The following is a 23462-nucleotide window of genomic DNA, read 5'->3' on the forward strand; positions in this document are numbered from 1 at the left end:
TAATCCACAATCATAATTATGTAACTTAGTAGTAAGAAAAATAAGATATAAATAAAGTTGATTTAAAACTGCATATTGTGTTTTTAATTAGCATGTTTACGCGTGTATTCACTTTCAACAATTCTGAATGAAACGTATAAGTGCAAAATAATTGGGATAAATGGTTCAAGGCGTAATGAGAGTGTGAGGAGAGAGTACATCTAATCCTCTTAAAAGACTTCAGGTATTAGGTATTGTGCTGATCCACGCTGAAGAGCTGTCCTGCGGTGCGTCCTGCTTGACCTGAAGCAGCGCTCACAGCATCCGTGCCTTTCCCTACAGCCCAGCTGTGAGACAGACAGCAGCGCTCCACGCACCGCCGCCCGCATCGTCTTTCAACCGGTAGGTTTCTGAATTATTTCTTGCACGAGAGCTAAGAAAGTTCCAATATACATTTTTTAGTTAATACTGCTCATTTATGGATGATATAGAAATGCCTGCCGCAACAGTTGGTCACACTTTACTTTAGTGCTACGCTACTGTTTACAAATTGCTTACAAAATACGTAATTTTCATTGTTTTGTGTCGCTTCTAATTATGAGACAATGTTATTATTAATACATATTAAGGGTTGACAAAAACTTTAATAGAAATGAGTTGGATATTTTCCATGCTGTGTTCGTTTAGACACAGATGAGAGAAATGCTTCAAGAAATTATTTTCTTAATCATTTATTCATTCAGAAGCAGTGTCAAAAGTTTGGATTATTATTAAAAAGCAATTTTTATCCAGGGGCACTCTTTTATCTTTATTATGGCGTTTTTCCTTTTCATATATAACACGCCGTGTGTTGTTCAGTTATGTGGCTTGATAGATAGATGAATAGATAGATATAGTTTTCTATTTGAATATATATAGAACTGTTTTCTATTTGAATATATTTTAAAATGTAATTTATTCCTGTGTTTTCAAAGCTGTTTTTTTAGCAACATTACTCCAGTCACATGATCCTTCAGAAATCATTCTAATATTCTGATTTGCTGCTCTAAAAGCATTTATTATTAGTAGTAGTAGTAGTATTAATTATTATTATGTTGAAAACAGCTGAGTATATATTTTTTTCAGTTTTCTTTGATGAATAGAAAGTTCACAAAGCAGCATTAATCTGAAATAGAAAACACTGACATTAAAAATGTCTTTATCATCACTTTTGATCAATTCAAAGCATCCCTGCTAAATACAAGTATCAATATCTTTACAAAAAAATTATACTGACTCCAAGATTTTGAATGGTGTAATGTAAAATGTTACAAAAGATTTTTATTTCAGATAAATGCTGATCTTTGAATCTTTCTATTCATCAAAGAATCCTGAAAAAATGTACTCAACTGTGTTAAATACTGATAAATAATAATAATAAAAATGTTTCTTGAAAAGGAAATCAGCATATTGGATTGATTTCTGAAGGATTATGTGACACTGAAGACTGGAGTAATGATGCTGAAAATTTAGATTTGATCACAGGAATAAATTACATTTTAAAATATTCAAATAGAAAGCGGTTATTTTAAATAGTAAAAATATTACACAATATTGCTGCTTTTGCTATATTTTGGATTAAATAAATGCAGGCTTGGTAAACAAAAGAGACTTAGTTAAAAACATGTTAAAAATGTTAATTTAAGTTAAATAACTGATGATTTATGGGCATTTTATTGCTTTCAGTGTCATTTTTGTCTCAATTTCTCCTCAATTTCTGATCATCGTCAGATGTTTTATTCACATATAAAACAGCTCATGTAGCTCTACCAATGCAATTGACAAGAAGCTAGAGTTGTTAAAATATTATTTTATTTTGTTTCATTTAATCCAATGCAATGTGTTGGTTAGATGAGGTCTAATCTTAAGAATATAATATCCTGCACTCAGTGTTACCTATGTAACTGTTGCACTCAGTATTCCACCTTTTATCCACTGTAAGGTCTGTGAGAAGAAACCTGCACCCCAGAGAAAATGAGATGAAACAGTCTGAGAGTGAGTGCTGCATACCCCTGCATCTTTTGGGGGGAAATTCTGGATGTTCTGGGTGTCATTGCCCTAAAAAACAACTTGGAGCCCTTTAGGAAACACGCTAGAAAATGTTCCTGACTCGAAGAAAAAGACTTCATCTTAGCCGGATAATATTTCTTCTGTCTGGGGTTTTCCTTTGCTCTTTATATCAACTCACTATAAGAGCCAGACTACCAGAACCCTGGTCTGAGCCTCAGACAGGAGAAAAACCTGAGGATGTTTCTGAACTTGGTTCTGGAATGTTGGATACGACAGTGATTTCGCAGAGCTCCAACCACACAGATGGGGTCCAGTCGTCAGAACCAGCGACAAATGTACCCGTCTCAAAAATGTCTAGAACAGAGACACCTGCAACAACCACAAACAGGACATTCACCCAATGCATCTTTGTGAATCCAGACCTTCCAAAACCCACCCCAGTTCCTACTCCAGCAACCGATACGACCACTGTGGTGCCCAACACTACAGAGTCCAGACCTGGAGAAGCACCGCACATAAAGGGCGAGTACCCGGAGGACATCTTCTCCATAGAGGATCGACGCAGAGGCTGGGTCATTCTCCACATCTTTGGAATGGTATACATGTTCGTGTCTTTGGCCATCGTCTGCGATGAGTTTTTCGTCCCTACGTTGGGGGTTATCACAGACAAACTGGAGATCTCAGATGACGTGGCCGGAGCGACGTTCATGGCCGCTGGAGGCTCTGCCCCCGAACTCTTCACTTCCTTGATCGGGGTCTTCATTTCTCATAGCAATGTGGGCATTGGAACCATCGTTGGCTCGGCTGTCTTCAACATCCTGTTTGTGATCGGAATGTGTGCGCTGTTTTCCCGGGAGATGCTGCACCTCACTTGGTGGCCTCTCTTTCGGGATGTGTCGTTCTACATCCTCGATCTCATCATGCTTATCATCTTCTTTTTGGACAACACCATTATGTGGTGGGAGAGTATGATGCTGGTGTGCGGATATGCTACCTATGTTTTCTTCATGAAGTACAATGTTCAGATAGAGCAAGCCTTTAAGTCCCAGCTCAGGAGACACAAGAACATCGTCAAAGTTATCGCAGTCGAAGAACCTGAGAAGGTACGCCTCATTATTTTTGCTTTCAAAAATTGAAAAAATTAAATGAAAATTCTGTCATCAATTCCTCACCCTTATCTCATTACAAACTCGCAAGACCTTTGTTCATTGTTGGAACACAAATTAAGGTTTTTTTATGCAATCCTAGAGCTTTTTGACCCTGGATAGAAGGCAACGCAACTACCATGTTCAAGGTCCAGAAAGGTAGTAAGGACATCATTAAAATAGTCCATGTGACATCAATGATTCAGCCTTAATTTTATGAAGCTATGAAAATACTTTTTGTGTGCAAAAGTGATGGGTTTAACAATTTTTTCTCTTCCATGCCACTCTTTGATGCTTTGAACCATGGACTATTTTAACAATGTCCTTATTGCCTTTCCGGGCCTTGAGCTTGAGTTGTGTTGCTGTCTATGCAGGGTCAGAAAGCACTTGTATCTCACTGAAAATATCTTAATTTGTGTTCCGAAGTTGAACAATGGTGCTGTTAAGGTTTGGAATTAGCGATGTGTATAGCATTTCAATCATATTTATCACAGCATCATTTATTTTGGTTTCTGCAGTGATGAGGAACACTTATTCCGCTATAATATCTGCGATAACAGAGCATTAATAGCATCCCACTCAGGTGAATGTGAGTCACTAATGTTTATTCATTGAGCAGATACGCATGGGTTGCGTTTTCCTTTGATAAACAGAAATGAAAAGGATCTCTTGTGTCTGCTGGGGCCAGACGTTGTTAATGAGTTGTCTTGTAGCAGGCGAGGTATTCGGAGCAGGTGCATTTGCCTCACAGTGACAGCCTCATCTGTTTTAGTGACGCTATCTGTCACATGAAAAAAGTGTGTGGACATTTTCACAAATTTCCTTTCTTCATCCTGAACATCCCTCAGCTTAGACGCTGTGGTGAGAGGGAGGTTTAGAGAGATCAACACTTGATAATCTGTCATAACATCTCTGTGTTCACACTCACCTGAGAGGGAGACTTTAAACTGGAGTAACAAACAGTTACAGTCTGTGGATTATAGTAAATGTGTCTCATACTGGAAAAAAGGTAAAGTAACCCTAGTGAAAAAATATACAAAAATGTATTTGAAATACATTTCATCCTAAGTATACTACAAATACTTTTACATAATATGTACTTTTAGTATACTAAACTGGTATATTTAAAGTGTGCTAAATTGGAACAACTAATTTTGTACATAATGCACTTTGACTGTGTGAAAGCAGTGCTGAAGTCCAGCTAAACATATACTGAAGTATATTTGATTGCGCTAAAGTGTAACTATTGCAAATATACTTAATATTTTGCATTTAAAGACCGATATTATTTAAACATTATACAATACTCTTCAGTAGTGACATATTTTAGGCTTAATATTAAGAAATGTGCATTGTGCACAAGTAGTACTTCAAATAAAGGTTAACTACAATTTTTATATCATAAGTCTTGAGCGATATGTCAGTAAATATATTAATAGACTTGAACTATACTATGCATTTCAAATTTATTACTTTTTACTAGGGAATAAATGGACAGCATATCATTAATCATTTGATTAAAATAATAATAATTTAATCAAATATCTGGTAGAGACCCTCTAGACTTTTTGAACAATGACAATCTGGCTCTCTGATCTAAAGACGTTCACTTAATCCTTTGAGGGTCTGCTGTGATGAACAAACTGTGTAACATATAGACTGTTTAAATCTGCTAAGTGTGATTGAAGCTTATATAGTGTAAGAAGGCTTACTAGACCCAGCGGACCTAGATCTCTGTCAAACTAAACCCACTGGATTGAATTTATCACACATAACAAATACAAAAGTAACAATACAATACAGAATTTGGAGGCTTATATATGTTACATTGTTGAAAAGTAAAATTAAAGCTATAAAATAATTTTAAATCGAAATTTCAGTGTTTCCTATGTAACTGTTGCACTCAGTATTCCTCCTTTTATTCACTGTAAGGTCTGTGAGATAAACTGGATGGAAAACTACAAAAAAAAACAACATGAAAAATTGTCTTGGCAACTAATTGGGTAACACTTTACAATAAGGTTCATTAGTTAACATTAGTAAACTACAGAGGTTAACATGAACTAAGAATGTTAATTTCAGCATTATTAAAATCACAAGTTGTGTTTGTTAACATTAGTTAATGCACTGTGAACTAACATGAACAAACAATGAACAACTGTATTTTTATTAACTAACTTTAACAAAGATTAATAAATAGTGCAATAAATGTGTTTTTCATTGTTCGTTCATGTTAGTTAATACATTAACTAATGTTAACAAATGACACCTTATTGCAGTGTTGCCAAGTCCGCGGTTTTCCTGTAAAATTGGGCTACTTAAACGCTATTGCTGCGAGTTGTTTTTAATGTCCACGAGTTGAAGCGACCCCAATAACATCATAATTAGCCCCTGAAATATGAATTTACCAGAGAAACCCAGACAAAAAGAAATTGTGTTTTATCCCCTAGAACGGGGGACCCCCCTCGATATGTGACTGGGCTAGTTTTGAGTAGCAATTGGGAGGGTTTTGTCATGAAAACCTGGCAACCCCCCTTATTGTAAGGTGTGATACCGCTAATTGACATAAGCTGAAGTACTAAAATAACTAAAACTAAAACTGAAATAGCAATAATAAATAAAAGCTAATTAAACGAAAGCTAAAAAGTGACAAAAGGCATAAACAAATGACTAAAACCTAATGTAAAATTAAAAACTAAAATATAAAAAATAAAAGTTAATTTAAAATATTAATACTAAAATAGTATATAAATAATACTAAAACAATAGTGGTATGTAATGCTACATCCTCTTATGTACAGGCTTTCTTCCACTTAGAATAAATAATTTAAATTATATTGTCATTTTAAGTAAATACGTACATTTTAAATACAGACCTTTCAGTCTATGAGGGTACGTGTATAAATCATATATCAAGTTTGCGACAGTCTAGTCACCTTTATTCATATCCATCTTATTTTTCCTATAAGAGTGGGCATGGCCATTTATAAATTTTATGGGTCTGGCTTCTGGCCTCATCCTCATCCAGCTATTTTTAGCTGTACAAAACAGCTCGTTTACTGCTTGATATTGCAAACTGATGTGTCTTACCATATTATTTTAATGTATTATCTTAATTAGGAACACTGGTTTGTAGTGCAAACAGTTTTACTGTTTACTGCACATTGTTATTCTTCTCGTTATTTCTCATTATCTCACACATAGCCTTACTTCCACATTGATGTAACAGTAAAAGTAGTGGTGAAGGTCAAAGGTCAAATCAGAGCATTGCATCCTCTGTAATGTTTAAAACTGTTGTTGCACACAGGACAATGGGGCCTCAGGTGAAGAGAACAGGCCGCCTGAACCAGAAGACAAGAATCGATTAAAGGTAATCCAAAATATGGAAATATAAAAACAAATAATAGTAATTCAAAATGCATGACTTCTGATAAGTGGGTGTAATTTATGTGTAGTCACAAAATAATGACTGTTTCTAAAGAAACTGCACAACTGGTTGAGCGAATGTTGTTGTGTCAACCTGGACAAAGCAACTTCTAGGAAGTCAGCCTATGAATGGCTTTTTATAGTTGTCTTTGCATAACAAACTAAGTATTTTAACATCAAAAAACCGCACACAATACTTTTAAAAAGCCATGAAAACACAACAGATACACACAATAGTCTTGATAAGATTTAATGAATTTCACATGTCATATGAATACGGGATTATTGATATCATTAACGTATTAAATAAACATGACTTGTATTTTCAATTAATACAACATGGAAACAACTACAAACATAATTTGCAGGTTCAGATATAAATTCTTTTGACATGATCATTTAGTGTGAACATTTGTCAGAAAGTTCTTCTCTCTTGTGTAGCTGAAGCCCACACTGCAGCGCGGGGGCAGTTCTGCCTCTCTGCACAACAGCACCATGAGGAACACCATCTTCCAGCTGATGATTCACACACTAGATCCTCTTGGAGAGGGTAAGAGCCCTTCAGTGTCTGAACCCTCATAATGATTACTCATTAAGCAAACATTGCACGAAGCATTACAAATTTCAATTCTAGTGGCTTAAAGGCATAGCCCACCCAGAAATTACATTTCTGCCATCTTTTCATCCTCATGTCATTCCAAACCTGTATGGCTTTCATTCTTCTGCGGAATACTAAAAGAAGATATTTTAAAGAACGTTGGGAATCAAACAACATGAATCCATTCCACAGCAGAAAGAAAGTCATAGTTTTGGAATAAAAAGATGGTGAGAAGATGATGACAGAATTTAAATTTTTGGGTGAACTAACCCTGTTAGATTTGTGAAAGCTGTATCACAAGGTTTACGAATGAGTTTTTGAGTAAATGTTACCATATATACAGTATATGTATAAAGATCAAAATACCAATCGTATAATAAGCCTATATTCCATCAGGCAAGCAATGTAAGATGTTCAGAAGCGTAGAGTCCCTTTGTCCTTCTCCCAGTACAAATGGATTAGCAAAGCGTGTTCCATATGATGACAGCACTAAGTCCAGATTGATACTAAGAAGATAAATAGCTCTTTCTCAGTCTATGGAGTGGAGAGTGATTCATAGTAGTGAGAGAAGGCCCACCGCAGTGGCTCTATGACATTTTGTCAAGTCACATCAATGTGCATGTCACCATTTAAACATACACTATATTATTTCCTCATTGCACATGGGTCCTCAAACAAGATGCTATTATTGTTATTTTAGCATCACAAAAATGTCAGCCCCTACTGTGCTATGGAAACACCATCATACAATTTGAACATAATTAAATAAATACTATGTGCACTGAAGATTTGATATTATATGATTTCCTTGCATGGCTCCTTGATGGCTGGCATGCATGCGTGTAAAAGCAGAAGCCTTGGTGCTGAGGTCTCTGCGGGTCAGTGGTTTGATGGCTGGGGTTGGTCCCCTTGACCTTCAGCCTGTCCTCAGGAGGCTGTGCAGCACCTGCGCTCTCAGGGTCCTCACAAAAACCTCCCAGCACTGTGGCGCTCCATCATTAAGCTGCTTTTGATTGAGCTCATAAAGGCTGGATGAGAGCCAGGCTCCAGCAGCTCAATCCTGTTATGGTGATGGGGTCCCTGCTCATTTACAGGCCAAATTTAAAAATTCATTTGTACATATTTACATTCGGGTTGATAATTAACTGACAAGCACTTGACCATTTTAAAATACCTCAGTTGCACTGCTTTAATATTCTCTGTATGCTCTATTTTCAGGCAAATAAATGTCTGGTTCAGATTTCACCCTAAAATGATAGAAAAAAAGTTTAAGCCTGTCGATTAGAAGCCTATTGAATAGATCCATTAAATCCTTTTTGGTGCATTTATTAGCATTCATTTAGTTACAACTGACCCTTCTCAAAGACCCGTCCCTCTTCGCTACTGTTGCTAGTTGAGGAGCAAAGAGGAAACTGACAATGCGCTGACAAACAAAACATTATTTTTAGCATTATTTATTATTTTTTTAAGAAATTCAAACAATGAATACTGTTTTGTGGCTCTTCAATGTGTTTTGACAGATCACTGTAGTACCAAGCGCCACGTGAACTGATCATCTCTTCCTCTTTACTATTTATAGCATGAGATAAACATGAATGAACATGAACAAATTCAAGTCCACCAATATAAATCTACTCTCCTGTCTGTTTGTTTGTCGGACAAAAATGGCAGATTTAGCTTTATGATTGGTCAGATCAAACTCCCTGCGAAGGGTCAATTAACACCCTACTCCCAAATTTCAATTACGTAACCAAAAAATCTCATTCTTGTAACTGTAATACTGAAGTTAAGTACTAAAATTAAGCATACAGTATATATGTCAAATATATATGTCAAAAGTGTGGAATCATTAAGATTTAATTAGAATTAAGTACTAATAGAATGTTTTCTGATGGATCATATGACACTAAAGACTTGCTGAAAATTTAGCTTTGCAATCACAGGAATAAATAAATGTTAAAATATATACAAATTTCACAATATTAATTTTTTTACTGTATCTTTGATCAAATAAATGCAGCTTTGGAGCTTAAGAGACTTTAGAAACATTTAAAAAAGTTGTGTCTAGATAAAATGTATAGAATAATGTATAGATAAATATAAATCTGGGACATATAAACACTTTTTGGATTGTGAGTATAGTTAGTTATAAAAAAATAATGTAATACAAAAACATTTCTGCCATGATATCATTTTTATCTTAAAACGGCATTTTAGTGCCATTAAAGTTGTGATATTTCATGTATAAAAAAACTACGAAATTATGAGAATAAAGTTAAAATATATTACGAAAATAAAAGTCAAAATTTATAAAATAAAATTTCAACAATAAAGTCAAAATTATGAGAATAATTCGAAGTGTTATTCTCATAATAAGTCGAGGTGTTTTAAGAATAAAGTTGAAATGTTTTGAGAGTAAAGCCAAAATATTTAGAGAATAAAGTCAAAATGATGAAAATTAATTCAGAAAAAAACAAAATTAAAGGTATACAATTTTGAGAGTTCATTTTACGACAGCTTTTTAGTACGACGTTAAAAAATAAAAAAATCTAAGACTACCAAGAAACCATGGAGAACCCTATTTTTTTGTATGGCCATCACATTTAAATAAATGTTTAAAACCTTAGGCTGGGGCCGTGCAAAATAAGAAAAAGGCTCTCTCTTAAACTGCACCTTCACTTCCATTTTTTAATGTTCAGTCTCTTCATTTTCCATTATATCTCTCTGCATCTCACTTTGTATGTGTTTGCCTTTTTTCACTAATTTTCTTGTACCAGTCACTTTTCCCATCAGCTATTTACTGTTATGAGCAGAACCACCTCGTTATTTTCTATTAACAATTTTATTAAGTTCAATTTAAACATTATGACCAGGTGTTTTTTTGTCTTAAAATGGTTTAAATTGTTTTGTTGTTTTTGACAGACTGATTACAATCTGTTTTAATTTAACTACAACCATAGTTTTACTACACATCTCATGGTTAGACTATGGTTAGTGTAGCAAAACCATGGTTCAGTTGTGGTTACCATGGTTTAATTATAGTAACCATGGATTTTGGTTTTAATTTTTGTAAGAGTTGTTGTTACCTGCCCTAGCTCCCTCTGAACGTATTACAAAACTGTTTTATAACATTTGTTTGCTAAATTACTACTGTAACTTTATAGTAGATAATAATGACGTCCTTTAGCATAGAGTATTTTGAGTGATGATAATAATATACTAAATAAGTTCATTTATAGTACTACTGCTGATTAAACTGCTAGCAGCTCCTGTTTACAAATGAAACTGACCTGCACTTGACGTCCTGAAGATGTCACTAGTTTTGCCTCTATGATCCACCCGGGCACTTCCACGCCATTCTTGAGTCACTTGTAATAATTAGCCTACTCTGATAGAAACCGTTTGGCGGAGACGTGGAGTGCACGCAAGCCAAATCATGTTGCCAGTCAAGATTAACCGATCCATGATTTATTAGAGATTTGTTATCGAATGGTGATCCACCAAATGCTGAAGTAACGAACCTGGTTTGAAAATGTAAGAAGTAGAAAGTACAGATATTTGTATAATAATGTAAGGAGTAAAAGTAAAAAGTATTCAGAAAAATAAATAGTAAACTACTGATACCAAAAAAAATCTACTTAAGTACAGTAACAAAGTATTTGTACTTCGTTAATTCCCATCTCTGACTAATTCGAGAATAAAGTCTAAATATTACGAAATTAAAGCTGAAATATTTTAAGAATAAAGTCGAAATATTTAGACAATAAAGTCAAAATTATAAGATTAGACTGAAACATTTTCCAGAATAGTCAAAATTACGAGAATAAACTTGTATAAAAGTGTTTCAAGAATAAAGTCAAAATATTTTGAGAATAAAATGATAAGAATAAAGTCTAAATGTTTTGAGAATAAAGCCAAAATATTTGGAGAATAAAGGCAAAATATTTTGAGAATAAAGTCAGAATTACGAGAATTAACTTGTTTAAAGTTTGACTTTATTCTTAAAACACTTCGACTTTATTCTTGTAATTTCGACTTTATTCTTGTAATTTCGACTTTATTCTCAAAATTTCGACTTTATTCTCGAAATATTATGACTTTAATGTCATAATCTTAGATAGATTTTTTTATGTATAATGTCTTGACCTTTCTAAAGATTTTTTTTCAACAAATCCAGTTGTTTTTTTTTAACATTGCCACTTGATGGCATCCAAGTCAGTAAACATGAGTAATTTGAAGAGCATTAGGAAATGCATTTGTGACACTCACCATGGTATTTGTTGCATATGAATCTACTTTTACTCATTAGAGTCAGTGTTTAATGGAGATGCAAAGGCTAGAAGCTCTTTGGAATGTAAAGGTAAGGAGCTTAGTGTTTGTGATGTTATTCTTGTGATGTGATTGCCGTCTTGTAGTAGCCTGTGAGATGTGAGGAAATGACATTTTGTTTTACGTCGGCTTCTGTCACCTGTGGTACTGCCATTGTTGACCCTGACAGTGTCAGTCAAAGTCTACATTCAAGCTATATTCTTCCTTTCCTGGTTTGCAGTGAAATTTAAAGACAAGGCTCAGATTTTGAACGACATGGCCCGGGGAAAAGTAGAGAACAAAAAGAAGGAAAAATCTGGTGAAGGTGAGATTTTATGATCTTAGTCTGTTCTATTATGATTGCACAGAGCTTTGTAGACAGGTCGGTGCATTGTCCCACCTCACAGATGAGCTCTGTTGCATATTCAAAATGGTTATTAATGTTGCATTTCCACAAGCAGTAACACACCAGCTGTGTGCTGGATGAAAGGTACAAAGAGAGGGCAAGCTGCCAGGAGTTTGGCCCGTTTTGCCCTTTACACAGCATCCCGCATTCCATATTTCCACCTTTTGTTTCTACTTGAGAGCTGCTTTACACATTAGCTGACATAATGACCAAGCTCCATCTCATGAATTAAGCATGAGTGGCTTGGAATCAGTGCGGATTATCTTCTGCCGCAACTGCTGTGTTTGAAATTGCCGCCAAACGACAAAGCAACATTACTCACTCCTATTGAAGAAATCTTCACTCCACATCTGAGAGGAGCTTATAGTATTGCTACATTTGAGAAGTAATTGCAGATCTGACTGATATTTTATTATCGTGGTTTAAACAAGGTGACGATCAAACGGAGCATTCCAAGGATTCCAAAGACGCTGCTCCGGGAGCCAAGGATGAAGATGGTAGTCAAAAGTCTGAGGCACAAAAGGTGGGCCTATTGCATCTCCGAAAAAAATGGGAAGAAGAAGCAGGAGCTCTGAGATACTTGTGTGCTTTTAATGAGCTCATGAATTCATTACCTTGTTGCAAAGCTGACAGAGGCGACCTGTCAAATATAGTATGTGATTCAAGGAAATGAAAAGTCTGTTATCATTTATTCACCCTCATGTTGTGACTTCCTTTCTTCTGTGGAACTCAAAAGAACAGTGTTGAAGAATGTACTGGAATGCCATTTTAATGAAGAAGAACCAGAGCTTTTAAAGGGGTCATCGGATGCAAAGTTCACTTTCAAGTTCACATGTTGTTTAAACATCAATGTGTGTTAGTAGTATATGTACAAATCTACCCTATAATAAAAATCCATGCAGTGGTTTTTAATTAATCTGTAAAAATAATATCACCTTTTTCAAATTGAGCCATTCTCAGATGCTTGTCGGTGTGGCATCCCACGATAGTTGATTGACTTCAGATCAGCTGTAACAGTCCGACCTTTTCGATGCCGGAGCAGGGATGTAAGTTAGACAAGAATATCTCTGATTGAGCGATGAGGTGTTGTGTTGCTGGATGTAATAATGAACATAGTGGTCGTCATTTACTCCCGACATCTGAGCCGCTGAAGATGCAGTGGATTACATTTGTTGCACCTCCCGATCTACATAAATGCGTCTATGTTTGCACATATCATTTGTGATCCAGCTTCACCTACACCAGAAGTGAGTATAAGGTTTTTTTATGAATCTCTGCAGTTACCTTTCCTAATAATGTGCTGGTTAGCAAGTTTCACAGCTAAACACGCTAAATGAGGCTAATGTAAACAATCTCTCCGAGCACAGCTCGTCACTCCACAGAGAGAAGAGAGGGGCGGGGCGAGCAGAGCTCATTTGCATTTAAAGCAACAATCCCTCAGAATGGGATTTTTGCAGAGCTCATTTTGACAAGGTAAAAATGGTGTTTTTTACACAACCATTGAGAATTTTTAACCAAAGTATATTATAGACTTTTCATTAAGACCCTAAAGAATCATATTAACTTGTGGAAAATGGGCATCCGATGACCCCTTTAAGCTTAAAAAGCAGCATAAATTGAATGTGTTATTCTCCATGATGTGTCTATTAGAGAAGTAACAATTAATTACTTCATTCATTTCACAGAACTGGTCTGAATGATTCAATCACAATTAGGACTGATTTGGTACTTAAGCTCAACTCTCTGACTCAGTCATAACAGTTTTTGGGCTACTTTTATTGTGCAACATACTTTTTGAAACTTGAAAGCTCTGGTTCCCCTTTATTATAACTGCATTTAAAAGAACAGGAAGTACTGGTTTGGGACAACCTGAGTGTGAGTAAATCATGTTAAAACTTTCATTTTGGTGTAAACTATCGCTTTGAGTTTGTTGTTCTCCTTTTAATCTGAGGATATTATGGTTTCACCTGTCTATTTCCTGCTCTGTCTTAAGGAAGGAGACTTTGCAGCAGAAGGAGGTTCAGAGAAGCCAGGAGGTTCAGATGGTTCAGGGGAGGATGATGATGACAGTGATGAAGACAGTGATGAAGATAGTGATGAGGACAGTGATGATGATGATGATGAAAATGAGGATGAGGCTGGGGAGGAAGGAGAAAATGAAGAACCTCTGTCCTTAGAGTGGCCAGACACTAGACGTAAACAGGCCACGTATTTGTTTCTGTTGCCCATTGTCTTTCCACTTTGGCTGACAGTTCCAGACGTCAGAAACCCTGTGAGAACCAAAACAAAACATCACTTTAGTATTGTATTTTTTGTATATACATTCCATTTTTACAAAATTTGATAGAACTGACATGTATATACTTGTATATTATGCTTACAGGCATCCAAGAAGTTCTTTGTCATTACTTTCCTTGGCTCAATAGTATGGATTGCTATATTTTCCTATCTTATGGTGTGGTGGGCACATCAGGTCAGTGTAAAAACCAATTTGTCACACTTATATGTCATTACATTAGCAAATACAATTTCAAAACAAACAATCATTCATCAAGATTTTCTCTCCTAGGTTGGTGAGACTATTGGCATCTCTGAGGAAATCATGGGTCTTACCATTCTGGCTGCAGGAACATCCATTCCTGATCTCATCACCAGCGTGATTGTGGCTCGAAAAGGCTTGGGAGACATGGCTGTCTCAAGCTCTGTAGGCAGCAACATATTTGACATCACCATGGGGTAAGACAACAGAAACTTTAAAGGGATAGTTCACCCAAAAATGAAAATTCTGTCATTAATTACTCACCCTCATGTCGTTCCAAACCCGTAAGACCTTTGCTCATCTTCAAAACACAAATTAAGATATTTTTGATGAAATCCAAGATTCTGTTCCCCCAAAGGGTCCTACCACGTTCAAGGCCCAGAAAGGTACCAAGAACATCATTAAAGTAGTCCATGTGACATCTGTGTTTTAACAGTAATTTTATGAAGCTACGAAAATATTTTTTGTGTGCAAAAAACAAAACAAAAGTAACAACTTTATTCAACAATGCGTCTCCCCAAGTTAAGGACTTCCACCATTATCGAGAGTCAGCAGCACCATCAAAAATACCTTCATTTGTGTTCCGAAGTTGAACGAAGGTCTTACGGTTTTGAAACGACATGAGAGTGAGTAATTAATGACAGAATTTTTGGGGTGAACTATCCCTTTAAATACTTGAATCACATATTTGTTAGCTAAAAATGTTATGCACAGTTTTGTCAAATGTGACTGGCTGAACACTGGCACTGTTTGTGTTCATGCCACTGGTTTGTGTTTACATGTTTCAGACAGATTACATAGTTTCACCAGTAGGTGGCGAAAAGAGCCTCTAATGAGTGAGTCAAACACTGGACTGATTCAAGAAAATCGGCATTAAACAGAAGTTGTGATAGTCCCTATTGTGACATATATATCTGAGCGATATGGCTTCTGGAATGTAGGGTGGGATTTCATGAGTTTGAGTTTGAGTGACAGGCTGGGAGTTTGATTGATTGACAATCTGAGCAATCAAAATGACAAATCCGCCATTTCATCCATCAGACAACCCAAACAGGAGAGTTAGAGTAACGTCAGTGGATTATGGTTCCCGCGGTTGAGACAACATAATGTTCATTCTTGTTTATTTCATGCTATAGCTAGTAGTAAAGAGGAGGAGATGATCTGTTCATGTGCTGCTTGAATAGAGGCAATTGCATTCTCACGCCACACATCATCACATCATGAAAATTACATCTCAGAGCAAAGAGGATATTCGACAATGCGCTGACAGACAAGAAAGAGCAGGTTACTTCTGGTATTAAACAAAGTCTCAACTTAGAAATTTTGTCTTTTTTTAAAGAAATTCAAACAATAAATATGATTTTGGGGGCTCAGTAATGTAACAGATCGCCAGAGTCTGCATTTTTCCTGTGGAATTGGGCTACTTTAACACTATTGCCATTGTTTTTCATGTCTGCGGGTTGAAGCAACCCAAATAACATTAAATTTAGCCTCTGGAATGTAAACTGTACAAGGGGAACCCCACCAAAAAACATGTATCCCCCCCCCTCAACCCCCCTTGAAACACAATTGGGGTAGTTTTGGGCTAGTTTTGAGTAGCAATTGGGCGGGTTTTGTTGTGAAAACAAGGCAACCCTGCAGATCACTTTAGTGCCTCAGTTCTCACATATAAATAAATCTCCTCCTCCTAGATATAGAATGAAATACACATGAATGAACATCGGATGGTATATTGTCTCAACTGCAGAAAGACGTCAATACACCGTTTTTAAGTTCGACTCTACTGATGTTACATCAGTACTGATGTTACTGAATTATCTTGTCTGGCTTGTTTGTCGACCAAAATGGCAGATTCTGTTTTGTGATTGGTCAGATCGTCTGTCAAACTTCTGGCAAAGGATGCTAAAAGCATGGTCATTGGACAGTCACCATAGTCCAGCCCCTTTTTTCGAGAATTAAGTCATGAAGAGAAGAGATGTTGTTGAGAAAGGGAGGCGATACTGTGTCTAAAATGTCAGTTACTGAATAATAACTAGTCTTTAAGCTCTTGTACTTTAGCAATATCACACTCACAATCATACCATTGGTATGAATACATATCAAATCGCTTAGTTTAATTTTATATAGCTTAATTACATCCACTCTTACTGTTACAGGCTGCCGGTGCCCTGGCTGATGTACTCATTCTGCCATTCGCTGGCGCCGGTGCCCGTGAGCAGTAACGGGCTGTTCTGTGCCATTGTGCTGCTCTTCCTCATGCTCCTCTTCGTCATTATCTCCATCGCTGCCTGTAAGTGGAGGATGAATAAAGTGTTGGGATTCATCATGTTCATCCTCTACTTTGTGTTCCTGGTGCTCAGTGTCATGCTAGAGGATCGAATTATTATATGCCCCGTGTCCATCTGAGCAAACCTGTGGATACAGTAATTTGAAACATTCTGAACTGTAACTTTACACATAGTGTATTATATTTAAAGCATCTCTGGACTGGAGTTCTGTTGTAAAGGGATGCAATAACTAGCCATAATGTTCAAACTCTGTTAACTGTTACAGACACTTGAGTGTTTTGGTCACCATTTTTGGCTTGTTGCATTAAAGGAGAAGTTCACTTCCAGAACAAAAATTTACAGATGATTTACTCACCTCCTTGTTATCCAAGATGTTCATGTCTTTCTTTGCTCAGTCAATAAGAAATTATGTTTCTTGAGGAAAAAAAATGAGGAATTATCTCCATTTAGTGGACTTCAATAGTGCACCCAAGTTTGAACTTCCAAAATGCAGTTTAAATGCAGCTTCAAATGGCTCTAAACAATCCCAGCCGAGGAAGAAGGGTCTTATCTAGCAAAATGATCGGTCATTTTTGAAAAAAATTGACAATTTATTTTCTTTTTCACCTCAAATGGTCAATACGGTCAATACAGTTAGGGTATGTCGAAAAACTCCCATCTCGTTTTCTTCCCAAAATTCAAAATCGTCCTACATCGCTGCAGAAGTACCAACCTAGTGTTTACAAAGTGAACATGCAAAGAAGATCAAACGCCCTTTACAAAAACAAAAAAAGTAAAGCAGCGATGTAGGACGATTTTGACATTCAAGAAGAAAACGAAACGGGAGTTTTTCGACATACCCTAACTGTATTGACCTGGATTACACAGACTACGCATGTGCTTTGCAGAGACAGGACAAGACGAGCATTTGAGGCTAAAAGGTATATAAATGTCAGTTTGTTTTGAAAATGGCCGATCGTTTCGCTAGATAAGACACTTCTGCATTATAACGGCGTTTTGGAAGTTCAAACTTGGGGGCACTATAGTCATTATAGTATAGAAAAATTCTAGAATGTTTTCTTCAAGAAACATAATTTCTTATCGACTGAACAAAGAAAGACATAAACAAATTGAACAACAAGGAGGTGAGTAAATTATCTGTACATTTTTGTTCTGGAAGTGAACTTCTCTTTTAAAACAAACACAGTAGTGACACATAAGGGTCACACGCCCTGGCCCAAATGGTCACCAATTGTGGTTTCCACACTTGGGTGGTGTAATGCCATGATTATAGATTGTTGGGTGTAGACTGCTGTGTCGGCCCACCACTGTGGGCTTTGCAAAAGGGCACATTGAGGCCACATACGGAGGCACCTGTTTGAACCGTAAAATGACAAATAAGACACCCTACTGCCCTGTGGACTTGGCAAACACAATATGATTGCATAATCAAAGGCCACATCAAGTGTGCCATTTGGGACGGGACCACAGAGTACTAAATATGGAAAATGTAATGATTTGTGATGCAAGTTAACCATTTAGTTCTATTGGGATGATACCAAGACACAAAGTCACGTATTAACATGGTGAAAAGTCTGAATGTTGCTTTAATTGTGTCCAATGATGAAAAATTGCAACTTTTTTTTTTTGATGAATTTTATATCGTGATTGTATTATTTGATGTTGTGGGTTTTCAGATAGCTATGGGACTACTTTGGGAGAAATTGTGAGCTTATTGTAAATGATGTAATTTAATCATTCTGCAATGGAATTATTTTTGTAACATGCAAAAATGTCATAGCATTTTAAATGCAGATTCTGACTTTGTTCCATCATAAAAGTAGAATCTCAAGCATATAACAAGACTTCTTTACAAAGTCTAATGTAATCGGTATGATTTTGATCAAAACATTTGTGAATTTCCATACAGATGTCACAATGCTGTTTGAATTGACTACTGAATAGAGGCAAGGATTGTTCATTTTCAAATGTCGCACATTGTGTTGATTTCTCTCTTGAGAGTTGCTCGTTGTAAATATTCATTTGTCGGTTCAGTGTAAAATTAAATGGGGTTTCAAATGCGACTTTACCTTGCTCCGTTTCATTGAACAAGCCAACACAAACACACAAGAGTCGATTTAAGTGTTTATTTACAGTTCTAAACAATTTTATAGACCTGGCTCAGATCTGACAAAATGATATATACAAATATAAATAGAAGTAACAAAAGGAGTGATATGTAAAGCACATTGCCCTAACATAAAATGATTTGTAAAAAATAAACAAACAAACAAACAAACAAAACAAATCACCTTATACATTAACCGTTTAAAAGTAGCTTTCATGAAATAGGTCAGTTTGCTTCACTACCATGCCATATGGACGTAAAAAGCAGGTGATAGAAAAACTGCTAAACATTAACAGCAGTGTAAATTGTGTTTTTTGTAGTTTTACACAGCATCAGGTCAATAAACAAAGTTTTTTTCATCCCCGGGCAGTATTATCTGTTTTGTTTTGTTTTTTGTTTCCATTGATGTGTCATTATGTATAATTACATGTATTATTATCTATAATCCATTGCATTTAACAATCCTCTTCCCAACCACACAGACTCAAAGTGCATCTTCATAAACGTAATGATAAAAAATGAATAGTATTAAAATATAACAATTCCAGTTACCGCATGTTTAATTCATAAGAGTTTGAACTGAGTAAATAAGTGCTTGTATGCTTCAGGTACTTTTTTATGTGTCTCAACTCATGTTTATGCAACACTGCACAATATAAAGCAATGTTGTTTTTTTGTTTTTTTTTTAAAAAAAACTACCTTCATGGCAAACACACTGGATTATGTAAGTAGGTGTAAAATGCTGACTTTACATTCACATTAACAGTCCGTTTTATTTTATACTCGCTATGTTGCTCTTTATACCCTGTTGTAAATTTGTCTCCGTACCGTTCTTCGCCCCAAGGTAAGGCATTTCTCAGTTCAAAATCTCATCGAATATTTCTCACCATGTAAACTGTGAGTCAAGAGTTTATATTTGGTCCAGTTCTGTACCTCAAGAAGACACGACTGACGGTCACCATATGGCTGGTCTCCAGGACCAGGACGACAAACCTATACACTACGAACAGCATAGTCTTTACAAATGGAGACACGTCAATTGTAACAAATTCCAGTCTTAAAATATAACTGTATAATACAAATATGCAAAATAATAAGACTATGTACACAAAGTCTCTCTGTGTGTGAAATATACAAGCGCCGCTAGACGGCCAAAAGAGGACTGTGTTTGTTGGGGTTGCTCGTTGTGCTTCTATGCGTCCTAAACGTGATCGTTTTGATTGTTCTATAGCTACTGGTCCCGAATGCTCCACTCCATGATTTACTGGAGCGATGGAATGACCTGAGCACAATGATATTGCTCCTACTCTACAATGACCTCTAAACTCAAGTTTACCTGAGCGGTGCTAGATTCAAACATGTCAGGCAGAAAATTAGGCAGATGGAAGAGCAAAAGTGAGGGGGGAATGCAAGAAAATGGATACGGTCAAAGACTACATATGAAGTGGCGTATTCACAAGAAGTGTATAACGAAGAACAGTCACATAAATAGACAGGACTTGTGTCGAAAGAGACCTCATGGGAGCCAGAGGTAGCTTTGGTTACGATGAATGTTCAGGATCACATGGATGAAAGTGTTCCTTCTTTGGATGTCTTCCTGTGTGATGGATGGGAGGAATGAGAGGAGGCGAATCAGAGACTGGGCAGCCCAAAGGTCCTCCTGCATTCCATGACTCCAGCGCTGGGTGGACGGTCACAATTGTGGGTCATCTTGACCTGGCTGGGTGTCAAACGGTCATATGCCATTTTGTATTCACGGTCGAATGCATCTGTGAGAATAAACGAAGATGTTAGTAATGATGCTAGTGCTTATGTTTGGTGGTTTTCATAGACATACATTATAGTTTGGGGTCAGTACGTATCACCATTTTAACAATTTATTCCTGTGATGTTCATTTAAAATTTTGAGCAGTCATTATTCCAGTCTTCAGCGTCACATGATTCTTTAGAAATCATTCTAACATGCTGATCAAGAAATATTTTTCATTATTATCAATGTTGAAAATTGTTATACAAGGTCTTTAGACTTGTATGGCTTAATATAACGTAAATGATGTCTCTCATTGAAATATGTAGTAGAAAATCCATGAAAGATTTATGTTATTAAAAAAAAACATTGTTTTTTTATACATATTTTGGACTGTGGGGGCGCCAATATTTCAATAATGTGAAATGGTTGCACTTGGTGAACTACTGCACTGTTGCTATTTTTACCGCAACAACTCGGAAAATAAAATACTGATACAATGCCACATTGTGCGGCTTTTGGTTGTAATTTTCAGTTGAAGGGCAACAAGAGAACCGATATAAGTCTTCACTGCTTTCCTAGCGACAAGAAGAGGAGAAAAGAATGGGAAGATGCCTGTGGATGAATAAAACTTTCTAAAGACCTGCGTCTTTGTTCTCTTCACTTCAGCTCTGATGCCTTTGAGGCTTTTAGTAGACCACAGCTACTGAAAGAGCTTTCAAATGGCAGATGAGTAATGCTAGATGCCATCCTGTAAGGATGTAAACATGCTGATGCTTGTCACGATGCTGCACATGACTCAGCCGAATGCACAAGTTAAAATCTAAGCTCAGAATCGATTCCAAAGAGAATGGCGATGCATTCGGAAGATCTCAGAATCGATCCACAAAATGATTTGTTGTCCCATCCCTAGCGCCCCCATAGTCCAAAATATGTATAAAAACGGATTTTTAAACAACATAAATCTTTCATGGGTTTTCTACTACATATTTCAGACATAATTTACGATATATTAAGCCATACAAGTCCTAACACCCAGGGGTCGCTTTAATATTTAATATTTAATATAATGATTTTTTTTCAGGATTCTAAGGTAAGGCGTTTATTTGCAATACAAATATTTTGTAACAATGCAATATGTCCAATGTGTCTTTGTTGAATAAACGTGAACCCAACTTTCATATAACATATTATCAAAACAGTCAGCTTACCGATACTTATGCTACTCTTCCCCAAAGCCACCAAAGACAGGAACAGGATATCTCTATATAAGCTCCTGCATATGACAAAATAAAGAGAAATGAGTCATTAAGAGTCATTAAGCTTGTCAAAATGTTAATTAAAACTGTTTCTGTGTTTAGTTTAAACACTTCACACTGTTCTCCTACCGTTGTCTGACGAAGCCCAGTCTGGTGCCCAGAAGCTGCAGTATCTGACTCATGGGCTGGTAGACGTCGTTCCTCTGGATGCTCTTCACGACGCTCTGCAGCAGCTCTAGGCTCACAGCCTGTTCCTCCTCCTCAGATACTGCAGGATTTGCACCTATTTAAAAAAACATGAACCCAATGTAAAGTAGATGGCTGGTACACGGATGCAAAACTACTGCAAAAGCTGCTGAAGCTTTTGAGGGGGTTTTGAAGTATATTTAATAGATTTTGTTAAACTTTCAATGCAGTTACTAAACCTTTTTCAATAATTTAAATAAAGCTCAAATACATATTAGAAATATATATATAATGCTAAAATAACACGACTAAGTAAAAAGAGCCTACTATCTGATATACTGGCACCTAAATGTGACCCAGGACCACAAAACCAGTTATAAGGGTCAGTTTTTTTAAAATTGAGATTATACATTAATTTATACAGCTGAATAAATAAGCTTTCCATTGATGTATGGTTTCTTAGAATAGGACAATATTTGGCCGAGATACAACTATTTGAAAATCTGTAAACTAATGGGTGCAGAAAATATTTATATATATATTCTGAGAAAATTGCCTTTAAATTTGTCCAAATTAAGTTGTTAGCAATGCATATTACTAATCAAAAATTAATCAATATTTTACAAAATATCCTAATGGAACATTGCACATTAACAGTCACAAAGCTCTGTGTAAATGAGATTGTATATATATTTGAATCGTATTCTTACAATATGATTTCCAGAGCAAGTAGCAGGGCTTGATGGGGTCCTGATGCAGTCTGGGGTTGTCCCACAGGATCTGTACTAAGACATTCTTACTGTCTTCTGATGCACAGTTTTGCAAAGGCTGTAGAAATAAACATAAACAATAAGCATACAAGCTTATATAGAGAAATACAGTGATATCATCAAAACTTCTATGCATTGTAAATAAACACAAATAAGATGAGGAACATCATGTGAGAAATCTTGAAACCCACCTGAGTATCTCTGCAGTAGTGTTTGGAGCTCAAATAGAGGCCTGGCAGACTGCTGGGCAGATCCAGCCTACGGAAAAACCACACCAGATTCCAGAACACAATGGGATGGTGATCCACAATGGCTGCAGATGAGATGCCCTGGTCCCCCTCGTTCTCCAGCAAGCTTTCCAGTTCCTTCCAAAGTACCAGAGGACTCAAGTAGGGCACTGTTACTGGCTCCTGCAGCACAGAAACATTAAAATAACTACCAGCATAATCAACTTTTGAGCCACAGAAATATGTGACTCTAGACCACAAAACCAGTCTGAAGTAGTACGGGTGTATTTGTAGCAATAGCCAAAAATACACTATATGGGTCAAATGATTGATTTTTTCTTTTATGCCAAAAATCATTAGGATATTAAGTAAAGTTCATGTTCCATGAAGACATTTTGGAAATGTCCTACTGTAAATATATCAAAACT

The 23462-nt window shown here is 36.3% G+C and overlaps 2 protein-coding genes across 4 annotated transcripts in view; one reads left to right on the top strand and one right to left on the bottom strand.

Annotated features, from left to right (window-relative positions):
* The first annotated feature begins 240 nt into the window (after nt 1-240).
* slc24a1 (solute carrier family 24 member 1) lies at nt 241-18366 on the top strand. Of its 2 annotated transcripts, XM_051134959.1 has the most exons (10): nt 241-381; nt 1961-3131; nt 6481-6543; nt 7041-7149; nt 11747-11830; nt 12343-12434; nt 13905-14183; nt 14295-14384; nt 14481-14647; nt 16607-18366. In XM_051134959.1, exons 2-10 carry the CDS (start codon nt 2118-2120, stop codon nt 16854-16856), a joined length of 2148 nt encoding a protein of 715 aa, XP_050990916.1. In that variant the 5' UTR covers nt 241-381; nt 1961-2117; the 3' UTR covers nt 16857-18366. The 2 variants fall into 2 exon arrangements, with proteins under 2 accessions (XP_050990916.1, XP_050990917.1); XM_051134960.1 differs by lacking the exon at nt 11747-11830.
* A 484-nt stretch (nt 18367-18850) lies between these two features.
* dennd4a (DENN/MADD domain containing 4A) overlaps nt 18851-23462 on the bottom strand; it is a 40982-nt gene continuing 36370 nt past the window's right edge. For both annotated transcript variants that reach the window (XM_051134953.1, XM_051134952.1), the window contains 5 exons: nt 22999-23217; nt 22748-22865; nt 21981-22134; nt 21804-21868; nt 18851-20614 (listed from right to left, as the gene is read on the bottom strand). In XM_051134953.1, the coding sequence (XP_050990910.1) occupies nt 20478-20614; nt 21804-21868; nt 21981-22134; nt 22748-22865; nt 22999-23217 (693 nt within the window). In that variant the 3' untranslated portion in view covers nt 18851-20477. The remainder of the gene's footprint in view (nt 20615-21803; nt 21869-21980; nt 22135-22747; nt 22866-22998; nt 23218-23462) is intronic.

Source organism: Labeo rohita, chromosome 18, assembly GCF_022985175.1.
Source record: "Labeo rohita strain BAU-BD-2019 chromosome 18, IGBB_LRoh.1.0, whole genome shotgun sequence".
NCBI classification, from domain to species: domain Eukaryota; kingdom Metazoa; phylum Chordata; class Actinopteri; order Cypriniformes; family Cyprinidae; genus Labeo; species Labeo rohita.